The sequence below is a fragment of the Vicia villosa genome, linkage group LG1 (genome assembly GCF_029867415.1).
Source record: "Vicia villosa cultivar HV-30 ecotype Madison, WI linkage group LG1, Vvil1.0, whole genome shotgun sequence".
NCBI classification, from domain to species: Eukaryota; Viridiplantae; Streptophyta; class Magnoliopsida; order Fabales; family Fabaceae; genus Vicia; species Vicia villosa.
In genome coordinates, this window is record NC_081180.1 from 31,488,312 (window position 1) to 31,500,400 (window position 12,089).

The window sequence follows — 12,089 nt, forward strand, 5'->3', positions numbered from 1 at the left end:
CTGCTCGATTTAATTAATTAGGTCGCGAGACCAATAATTAATTAAATCGTTCACGTTATTGTACTCAATTCACGCCCGAATCAGGGTTTACGAGAATTAATCCTACACTGAAAATATTCTTTTTTTGTGCTTTTCTTCAGGATTGGTGCACACACGCACACTTTTGGGGTAACCTCTCTGTTGCTTTGTTGCCTGTTGCCTTGTTGCCTTGTGTATTTTTTGCAGAATAGCCATGTCCCTCGAATACGAGGATACCTCAGCCATGCTGCCTCGATAAATACAAAGGTCATAAGACCCTAATGATGCTGCCTTTGATACACCAATATGACCTCGACCCTCGGAAGTTGCCTACGAAAGGCTGAGGTATCCTCTGGCTGCCTACGAAAGGCTATTCTGGTCTTTCCTCTGGCTGCCTACGAAAGGCTATTCTGGTCTTTCCCGTAGACTACCTGCCTCCCTATGGCATGGGACAGTCTTATGGTGAACGACATTGCGACGACCCTTCAACCTCCAAATGAAAGGCTTCTTGCCCTCTTATGGCATGGATAGACCCTTTCACCCTGAAAGGCTAAAAGAACTATTTTCTACATTATTAAGGTAATTGCCCCTAATTGCTTTGCCTTGCTCTAAAACCTTTTTCATATTCCTTCTCATAAACCTTCAAAATGGCTACGCTCATTTACGAGCTAAAGTCCATATTCACTTCTTCTACATTTCTGAACGAAAAAAGAGCAAAGCAATTAAGAGCCCATGGAAAACCATGGATGCAAAGGGTGCCTTACACCTTCCCTTTGCATAATTACCCCCGAACTCAGTTTTTATTTAAAAGGTTTTTCCTGTTCTTTTAGCCTTTCTGATTTAATTTGGAGAAAATAAAAGTCGGTGGCGACTCTTGCTTAACCGCTACATTTCGATATAAAAGTCAGTTCACCGTATTACAATATATATTAGAAAAAAAATGATACATAGGCTGACCTTTATATGCATATATAGACCGACCTATAAGGCTTCTTAAGTAATATGGATTAATTGAAAACCTTAGTGAGAAACATGCTTTTAAATAGACTTTCAAGTCATGCCAGACTTTTAAAAAGGTCAGGCTCAGGCCTTGTAAGTTTATTGTATGTCAAACTTAGGCCTTGTTAGTTTATCGTAGGTCAAGCCTTCTAAAGCCTAGCCTAGCCTAGCATATTTCTATCCTTAGAGACAACCAACAAAATTGAAACCCTAGAAATACAGAACAACTTCAACTTCGACCTATTGCATTAACGCTTATAAGAAGAGTTAAAGATTTTATAGAAACATTGTCAAGCAGAACAATAAATACTTGAGTAGTCTAAAAATTGAGAGATTCTACTGATTAAACAAGTTTGTCTACAAGATGTCTGACATCATTGGATTGATCAAGGAGAGAATGAATCTCTCCATGACGCGTGAGTAATGTATAAGTTCATGATTAAACGTTGTCCCTCACGTAGTGTTAATGATTTGGTGTATTTCGATTTTTCACGGAAGGATTTTAATGAGAAATGAGACTTCTATTAGATTAATCGAGAATATGGCCTTGAATGAGTGTTGTGCATTATCCGACAGAGACATTAAAAGAATAGGAAACATATCATTTGATACCCATAGGTATTTTAATCGGTTTCAACTAAAAGAAATGGCAAAGAATTCAAATGGGAGCTTAAATCGTTGCTTTAACTTAATACTTTCGTAGTTATATTACAACTCACTTAGTCGCGCTCTGTGCATCCCTATCAGAATTGCATTCCATTACTCTTCTAATAACAAGTACAACATCCTTTGTCTTGTGAGATTAATGACAATCGCTGCAAATACGACAAAAATATACTCACACTTCCTGATTTTTGTTGGCACAAAATTACACTACAATTGAACATGATTTAAAACTTCATCATTATACATGTGATTCCATGCTCTTGCATAAGCATAACACGCGAAACATGAATCCCATCTTAATTAATGCTAAATTTTATTTAGCAATAATGCTATCTTGACACCATTTTTTGCAATGATAGTTACTTGAAACACTATTCACCATATTTATATGTTAGAACAATATTTTTTTTCTTTTTTAAAATAAAAAATATTATAATAAAAAATTATTTTTTAACACAAATATAAGGAATTACAAAAAAAAAGTTTTATTATTAATCAATGTTATTGTTACATTAACAACAAAAATATATTATTAATCACTTATTTTATTTATAATTCATTAATTCATTAATTAAATCCACTTATTCATTAATCAATAAAATATATGATATTAACCAAATTAAATTCTGATATTTAATTATAAAATATAATAATTAGTCTTCACACTCCATTATCAATTTTATTTTATTAATTTTTTTTAATTTTGAGAGTTTATTAACCAAATTATGAACTATATTAACCAACTTTATCATCTCATTAACCAAAATTGATTTATCACATAAGATTTAATTTTTTCATGTCAAAAACCCAATAACCAAATTATAAACTATATTCAACATCTTTATTTGTCTCTTCACCGGATTTGTGAATAATCAAATTATAAACTATATTCAACATCTTTATTTGTCTCTTCACCGGATTTGTGAATAATAACATACGAATACGGTGTAGATGTAAGGGGGTGTTTGTTTAATGGATTAAAATAGAAATTTTGAGAATGTAAGGTTGGAAATCTCATATCTCTTATTTGTTTAAAGTTTTAACAAAGGAAAATGCTTATTAGTAAGAAAACATGAAAACAAGAAATGTTAGAATTAATCTCAACCATTCATTATTACCCCAACCTCATGATCTATATTAAAAAGGAAATTAAATTTTAAATCAATCTAAAATTCACCTCTAAAATATTGTCATATGTGCATTCTTGTCTTTCTTCTTTAAATTGTATCGCACTAAATAGCACTCCTCTTTAACAAATTATTCCTGGGTACATTTTGGAATATCATTAGTCATGGAGTTTTAAAGATTTTTCTCATGTCACAGGGTGAAAATCTTACTGAAAATCTTACGTTTTCATGAGAATAAAAAGTAACAAACTATAACTACCCACTTATGTATTATTTTAGTACTTTTGTATTTATTTTTACATTTTTAAAGTTATAAATAAAATAAAATTTCAAAATATTCATAAGAACCTAAATAAATTACCAAACAAATAGATGGAAATTATATTTCCAGCAATAACATTCTTAGGAATAACATTACCGGAATTGTTAATTTAATCCATCAAACAAACACACCCTAACATTTTGACGTCAAAATAGCTTCTTCTTTTTTTATCGAGTGATGTGCTTTGATTATGCACCTTTGACAGCCTTGAGACACATTTTATTAGCAATTGGCCTGATAAATGATCATCATCCTTCCTATTTACTATGTTTGTTTACTCTAGTGTCTGAAGGTGTTCGAGATTGATATAGGTATAGGCTTAAAGGATTGTTGTGCCATTTCATCTCTAGAAATAGGGTTGGTTTTCTTAACGATGTTCACCTGCTTTAGTCAAGAGTAAAAGTAAAGATTTATGTAGTAATGCCATCACAGTGTGCAGTATAAATCTAGCATCTTTTTTGAATTGATGCTACAAAATTGTGACTAAGTTGGTGTCTTTTTTCTTTTTGTCTAGCTAGACCTTCATATATCTATCTTGGAGGACTTTAATTTATAAAGACATGTGGTAAATTTCTTTCTGTTTGCGAACTATCTACAAAGGATGAGATAACTAAGTACTACGAATAGCAGCAGATATTGGTTTACTTTTTAGAAAACACTAGAAAACAATTAACAAAGAAAACAAAAAGATAAAAGAAAACAAAAAGATAAAAGAAAACAATCTCTCTTTGGTTAGGCATAAATGGTTTAATTTGGTATATCATTTGTCTTGAAACAAATTCAAATACTTAAAAATTTATTGCCTATGACTCATCATATATATACTTTGTAGTTTTTGAGATCTCAATTCTGATCTCTATTTGAAAATTATATAGTATTTAGAAGAATGAAGTTCAAAGACAATGTATAAGTTATGAAAGGAGTGGCAAATATCGAGGAGGAAATCTCTCTAGCAGTTACAATGCCCTTAGAAAGGGATCACGCTACAAGATAAACCGAAAATAAAACGGATGAATCTTTTATCCTAGACCCTCTTATCCATTCTCATGTGAACCCATCATTAAAAAAACTCACATTAGGTTTGGGGATGATAAGTTCTCTAGTTATACCCTTCCCTTGCCTCATGTGTAGAAACAGAACTAATCCTAGGTCAAACTAATAGAGAAACTCAACCCTGATATTCTTAAGCAATAACAAGTGATTCATCTCAATTAGGGCATGCCTTTATAAAACTTAAACAGCATAAATATGAAGCAGGTTGCCAAAGATGGTCAATAGCTTAACAACAAAATAAAAGTATATTTGTCAAAATTATACATATATCATCAATAATCCTACAATGATTATTAATATCAGTCACCTAAGATTTGCACACCATCTTAAGTAGTGAATTAACAATACATTGTTCTCAAATCGCAGTGTTATAACCGTAGCGGAATTTTAACAAACAGCTTCAAGACAGTACAAAAGGATATGAAAATCATACAATCTTAATTCTTAAATGATCAACTACAAAAGCATAATTTAGAAACCAGTTCAATTCAACTCAATTCAAAAACAATAGAAAATTCACTCACTATGGCAATTTCCCAGATCGAAAAATTGCGAATTTGGAAGCCACTGAGTAAGAATAATCAATTTCATTCTCCTTCAAGAACTCCTCCAGAATGCGTTTAGCTTCTTCAGGATCAACACTCTCACACTCAATCTCATACAAAGTTCCAAAATCAAAATGAGTCTCATCCACTTCCAATTTCAACCCTTTCCAATCATAAACATTCCTCACATTCCTAAAACCCCCCAACCCTAAAAACCCATTTTCACCCACCACCCCAAATTCATCCTTCACCCTTTTCAAAATCCTCGACTCCAACAAACCCAACTTCCCCGGTTCAGCAACACAGTCCCGACCAACCTTCGGATCCAAATCCTCTTCGTCTTCTTCAACACGGCTCACACCATCGACAAGAACCGCCTTCGCTTTAAGCGAAACAACACACCGTTTGTCGTCACCGTAGAATCGGAGACGAAGAACGGCGCGGCGAGAAGAGAGTTCAGATGCGGCACCGTCGAAGAAGAGATTATGTTGGCGATGGGTTATGACGTGGAAGGGAGAGAGCAAGGTGTTGACGCGGCGATGAGTTTCTGCGTTTGCGAGACGAAGCTTCACTTCGACTTCCATTTCGGAAGGGGTGAGAGAGAGGGAGCGGATTGGGGAGTGTTTAGGATTAGAGGCCGATGCGATTCGCTTTGGAAGACGAATCTTCTGCGCGATCGAATTGACGGAGGAGAGTAGCAGCGCCAGTGGTGGTTGTGGTGGTGTTGGCGACGGTTAGGGTGGTGTTACGGCGGCGAGCTTCTTCGAGTTCTTCTTTGTCTTCGATCTTCACTTCGATTTTCGATGGTTTTCTTCTTAGCATCTTGTGGCTTTGAAGAACAGAACACGCTAGGGGATAGATTCCCTTTTTATTTTTTCATCTTACTCTGCACGATTTATTATTTATTTTTTTTATTTGGAAAATTTGTAATGGTAGTAATCATTCTTGACCGTTAGATTAAAATAAAGATTTATAATTTTAATTTTTTAAAAGTTGATTTGAAGTTGAAGTAGAGTCCTGTAGGTCTGGATATCAGACTATCAAGATATAGCAAATGCTCCCAAAGCGTGAGAATGGGAGGCTAATCTCCTAATTATTCAAGATAACATGGTTGGAACAATATTGTATTATATTACATCTCTTGGATTTTCATGATAATAAAGTATTTGAAGAATAATTGGATAGATTAATGTGTGTTCAAGTGTGCAGGTGCAAAGATCAATATACTGATTGAAAATCAGTTCTAAAATTGCACTGAACATTGAAAAGGAAGTTTTTTAAGAGGCACATTCTAAATAATCAACTTCTAATCAAAATCTGATGTCTCTAGACTATTAACAAGTCAGCCTTTAAAGAGTCGTAGTCTGAGGGATCATAAGTCAAAACTTAAACTCTAAAGGACCAGAACCTGAACCCAGCAAAGTTCAAGAATTGAGAAAGTCATATAGTTTTGTTGGGTTCAGGTTCAAGATTGTTAGAAGACTTTTATTTGTGTGTTTTAGCATTTGTAAAGTCTCTTACTTATGTGCTTGAGCATTTGTGAAGTCTCTTGCTTGTGTCCTTAAGAATTTATAAAGTATCTTGCTTGTGTGCATGAGTAATCAAAACTCTCTTACTTGTGTGCTTGAGCATTGAAGTCCCTTACTTATGTGTTTTGGCATTTGAAGTCTCTTGCTTGTATGGTTGAGCAACGTGTAATCAAATACAGTTATAGTGAAAATCTCTTGAAAGTGGAAGGTGACTTGACTACTCCTGAATTGTAGGAAAATAAGCATCATGTTTGCATGACATGATGACACGCATTTTGGTTTTTCTTTCTTTCTAAATCATGATTCTCCTATATTGGCTACTGATATGTTTATGCATTCACGAGCAGTTAGCAATGTGAATATTTGTGTACAAACGTTTGCATGGTATACTGATTGATTTTCTATTTTGCTTAGATGATTGGATATGCATATATTTATTTTTTAACATTTTGTCATATGCTTTTGGATTCCAGTTTTGGCCATTATAACACTCGTAGTGGTAATAAGAGTAAAACATAATTTTAGACTTTTTCTTCTTTGTTTTGAAAAATAAAACTGAAGAGGCATGTTGAACTGCACACGGCCTCTATTTAGAATTGAAGACTAGGGTGTTAGTGTATTATTTATATGACCACCTTAATATATAAACTTCTCAAGTATTTAGAATTGAAGACTAGAGTGTTAGTGTATTATTCATATGACCACCTTAACATATAAACTTCTCAATATGTAAGTTGTTCTTTCTTTCATTCCCGGTCAACGTGTTGTCATCCAACATCAGCAAGGTCTATGAATCTCTTAATTTCTTTGATCTCTTATCTCTTATTTATCATTATGATATGTGTCCACGTTTTTTCTTATGATCACTTCACAATTTAATAAGTTTGCTCATTATTTCATTATTGTGACGGCGGGTTACCAGGTCTAAAGGAGGAATTAATGAGTGTTATTGTTAATGAGTGTAACCTAATAAGTTTGTTCATTATTTTAATATTGTCACATTAGGTTGTTAGTTGTATTACTATTACATGATTATCCTTATAGACAAAATTGTTGTGATTTTTCTGCACTAATGTGATTTTTGTTTGTAGTACTTTTCAATCAGGATGATGAAATGGATAATTGCTACTTCTTATTCAGCTGGTATTATATTTTACATTGATCCAAGTAAACTCTTGAATTTTTGAAAAAAGCTTCAAAAACAACATTGATACATTGCTTTGTGTTGATGATTGGATTAACCGTATTGAAATTTGATTTGATTCAATGTAGGATAAGAAAAGGATCTGATTTTTGAGTCAGGATTAAGTGTGGTGATTATAGAGGGTAGCAATAACGGATTTGATCGGAAAATATACAAGATAAGAGTCATACCACTCTACTTGCAACTACCAAAAAAGGTATATATCTCTATTTAATAACTTATTTGTTTTGTTGTCTCTAAGTGTTGTTTGTTTTGCTGTGAATAGTGTATTTAGATTTTCTCTTATTGTTGTTCATTGTTCTTAGATGAAGTATATATTTTATAAGGGTGGATTCTTCAAGAGATTAAGGTGAACTAGATGGGAAAGTTGGACTGTTCAAGATACTTTGTTGTTGTTTGAAGCAATGGAGATTTACAACGAGAATTAGAATGAAATTGTCGAGCATGTTGGTGAGTGAAAAGCACAATGCATCCTTTATATATACAGGTTGATTGTCAACAATTATTTTTTATTTAACTCATTCATTTGTGTTATATGCATTAACCAATATCTCATTATCATGATACAAGTTAATATTTAACTATACTATAATTGCTTTCATGATGGAAAATTTGCCTTCGGTCATTCAAGTATATATTTTATAAGGCTGGATTCTATAAGAGATAAAGGTGAAATAGATGGAAAATTTTGCCTTTGGTATGATACAATGGAGATTTACAACGAGAATTGGAATGAAATTTTCGAGCACGTTGTTACCAAGTTAAAAGCACAATGCATTCTTCATTTTCTTTGTCTACGGGAAATTGGAAAATATCAATGTTCCAAGCATGCCTTTGTCATCCAGTGCGATGAATAGATATGCTAATGGAAGATCACATCATTACTTGAATGGAACTGATAAGAAGGATGAAGATGCATAAAATGCACCTATTGAAAAGAAGGTTGTAAATTTGTTATTTGAAGTGATAATGTCATTTATTTATATTTTTTCAGCTTAATGCAGATTGATATTTCAATTATGTAAAGTAGAAAGCCAAAATGGGTACATGTATAGTATTTGTATTCGGTGGACTTTGATCGTATCACAAAGTTTTACGATGAAGTGCAAATGACATAAATACCCTCTCATACATTAATCAGATCATATTATATTTTACTTAATTGTAAATAAAGTCAGATTTTTTTTACTATTCATCTTTTTAACTCTACTATGAATGTTTTTCTTATTGGTTTTTGTTATCGAAGAGTTACAATTATCCTTTTTTACATTTCTAATCATGAATATTTTGGTTTAATTTGTACTTTGATGCAAGGTATCTAAATTACAACACTACGCCAAATTTGTCTTTTAGCAGCACCCCTACGAAAGCGCTTATAGGAAAAAGCGCTGCTATAGGTTTCGCTAAAAACAAAATTAAAAAACACGGAAAAAGCGCTCTTATAGGAGGGGGTTACGAAAGCACTTTCAAAAAACGCTGCTATAGGGGAGGATATGAAAGCGCTTTTCAAAAGCGCTCTTATAGGGGGTTATGAAAGCGCTTTTAAAAGCGCTGCTATAGGTGTAAGGCTACGAAAGCGCTTTTACCCAAAAAAACGCTGGTAAAGGCCTAGGTACGAAGGCGCTTTTCAGAAGCGCTGTCATAGCTTTTTTAAAATTAAAATTTTTAAAAACAAAATTATACTAAACGTGTTTGCCCTCACAAATCCCTAATTCCCTCTTTCTCTCTTGCCAGTTGCCATCGCAGAAAACTTAGAAAACTCAGAAATATTTGAAATCATCTCAGAAAACCGTGAGCCACCATTCATCGTTGCCATCGTCGTCCACAAGAGAACATCGTTGCCCACCATTTCAACTCAGAAAACTCACCATCTCAACCGTCAGAGAAGAAAACCGTGAGCCACCATATATTCTACGTTCTCAACTGAGAAGGTATTTTCCTAGTTTATTTATATTGATTATTCAATTTTATACTATGAGTTACGTGTGGGATTTGGTTAGACTTCCAAATAAATTGCTGAATAATAAAGTATCATGAGATTTTGGGTTATAGTCCGGATAGTATTGAGGCTGTGAATGGTCTTATGGCCCTATTAATGTTACTGTTGATTCACTTTATTATATTCCTCTCGATTTTGGTTAGTCTTTCCTTCATTGCAATCTTATTCAATCATTCTTCCTAGAACTTTTCTGTGTGTATGCTTATGTATTTGTGTTCTTATGTTTGAGAATTGAGAGCACTAGATGTTCCTGAGTATCCCGGTCGGGTGAGGGGTAAAGGTCATGGTGTGACTCCAACCTCTTTCTATAAGCATTCTAGGAGAAGAAATCCTACCAATGAAGAAGTGTTGCAAAAGTTGCAGGAATTACAAGCACAAGTCTTTGAATTGCAAAGAGATAAAGAGATATATATGAGAGAAAAGTGCAATACTTCACCGGTGAAAGAAACTAGTGATAAAGCTAGTATCAACTGTCAAAGAAAATTTCCCGAGGTAATTATAAATTCTTTTTTCTTACAATTGTTCTATTTCTGTAATGATAATGACTCTATATTTATTTTTGGTTTAGGGCATTTCATCTTGCCAACTATACTTATCGTCACCGGATTATCGCCTAGTTGGCAAGGGAAAAGTGCACAACACTTTGGGAGATTTACTTCACCGTAGACCGCTCCCGGATGTACACCTGAAAGTATCAGTTGATGTTGTATTAGATCATGATGCGGTGCTACCGGTACCTGACATGGTCTCAGAGATAACATTGTTGCGAGATGCAATAGGTCATTTGTTGCATGGCCCTCAGACCTCATTTTCATTGGTGATGAGGTATGTTGAAAACCATTATGAATCATTTAGTTTTTGAATGTCAATTCTGAACCGTTACGTTAATTATTTTTTACATGATAATTTTAGACTACTCTTTCAAAACCCGTAATTAAGGGTAAATGGATTTTGCAGGAGGACGAGTCTGTTGCATCACTAAAAGAGGTACATTTAAAGTGTTAATATATGATCTGAATCTAAAACTGCATGATTTTATAATTTACCTAATTTATATGATTTTTAGGTATCTGCTCGAGGGTCACAACAAGTGACGCAGCAAGTTCGTAGCGTACCACCCAAGGAAAATGGTCCTCCGAAGGCCGTGGCAAAAAGAGGTGCTTTTGTGCCTCGATACCGACAGACGCTCGGAACACTTGTTGATATGTCAGATTTGACGACAGGTGTTTTCCGTGAAATTAATATGGATGAAGCTGTCTTTGGTATTGAATTCATAAAAAATGTTGCACTAGATGACATGAAAGAGATTTTTACGCATGACCAATTAGGCGTCGGTAATATTCACTCATACATCCGGTAATCCGATGAATATATTATTTAATTAGTTGAACAATTTATTTACACATTTCAATGAAAATAGTCTAATGTTTATTATGTTTTTATTTAAGGTTGTTGTATGACAAAGTGTTGCGCGGGACTGAATTGTCAAACAGATTCCATTTCGTGTCTTCCTTCCATTCAGCAGACAAACAATTGCTATGGAATCGGATTCAGTTAGACAATGCTTAGTTGATAGATTCATGACCACCGGCAATACAGAAAGTCTGTTTCTTTGGGCGTATAATACCCGACCAGTAGGGTTAGTTTTTCATTCTCGGTTTATCTAATCTTTGTTTCTTTTGCGTAGCAAAATTTTCATATAAACTTTTGTTTTAATTTATAGAGCACACTGGTTGTTGCTTGCTATCAACCCTATAAAAGAAGTGGTATATTTTCTGAATTCGGTAGATGGTGAGTGGACCAATTATCCGGCTATGAAGTCAACGATTGATAGGTAAGTGAGATCGTTCTAAATATTCGTGTATATTTATATATTTAATTATTTGTGAGATTGATCTAAATATATGATTTTATATTTTTGTTAGATCAATACAAGTGTTCCGAAGTCAAAGAGACGCACAGGTATCCCGGACTAAATTAAACAACATTACTTGGATCAAAGTGCAGGTACATTAATTTTCACAATTGTCCTTATAATAGTTATGTTACTCGATAAAACAAGACAACTATAAAATCTTATTTGTTTTTCTATGTAGTGTTCGCAACAGCGAAATAGTACAGATTGCAGATACTTTGTTTTGAGGTTTTTGAAAGAAATCCTTCAAACGAATCAATTAGAGATTCCAATCACGGTATGGATTTATAACTTAGGATAATTTCTTATAATTTATTACATTTAACTAAATCATGCATATTATGTTTTTGTTATGCAGTACTTTGATTACTTCTATGCTGCTTCTTACATGAGACTTAAGTTGGAAGAAATCAAAGAGGAATTGTGTCAATTTTATATTCAGCGACTATTCATATAGGTATGAATATATTATTGTGTGAAAAGTTTTATGAATACATTACTGTGTGACGGATTTTGATAATGACTTTGTGTTTGAGTTTCTTTGGTGGATGTTGGTTCATTTTGCTTAATATTAATTGACGATGATGGCATTGTTATATGAATCAAGTTCGTTGTTTGCTGAATAAGAGTGCTGAACTTTGTTTTTGTTGTTGTTGAGTTTGATTCTTAAATAAGTGGTGCTGATAGTTTGATTTGAGACTGGATTGATGAC

The 12,089-nt window shown here is 33.5% G+C and overlaps 1 protein-coding gene across 1 annotated transcript; it reads right to left on the bottom strand.

Annotated features, from left to right (window-relative positions):
* Window positions 1-4,493: 4,493 nt before the first annotated feature.
* On the bottom strand, window positions 4,494-5,610 carry LOC131603833 (triphosphate tunnel metalloenzyme 3-like). The gene has a single exon (XM_058876271.1). It carries the CDS (start codon window positions 5,312-5,314, stop codon window positions 4,709-4,711), a length of 606 nt encoding a protein of 201 aa, XP_058732254.1. The 5' UTR covers window positions 5,315-5,610; the 3' UTR covers window positions 4,494-4,708.
* Window positions 5,611-12,089: the final 6,479 nt, after the last annotated feature.

Bases quoted from the DNA above. Each gene is read 5' to 3' on its own strand.
- LOC131603833 (XM_058876271.1), bottom strand. From the start codon at position 5,314: ATGGAAGTCGAAGTGAAGCTTCGTCTCGCAAACGCAGAAACTCATCGC.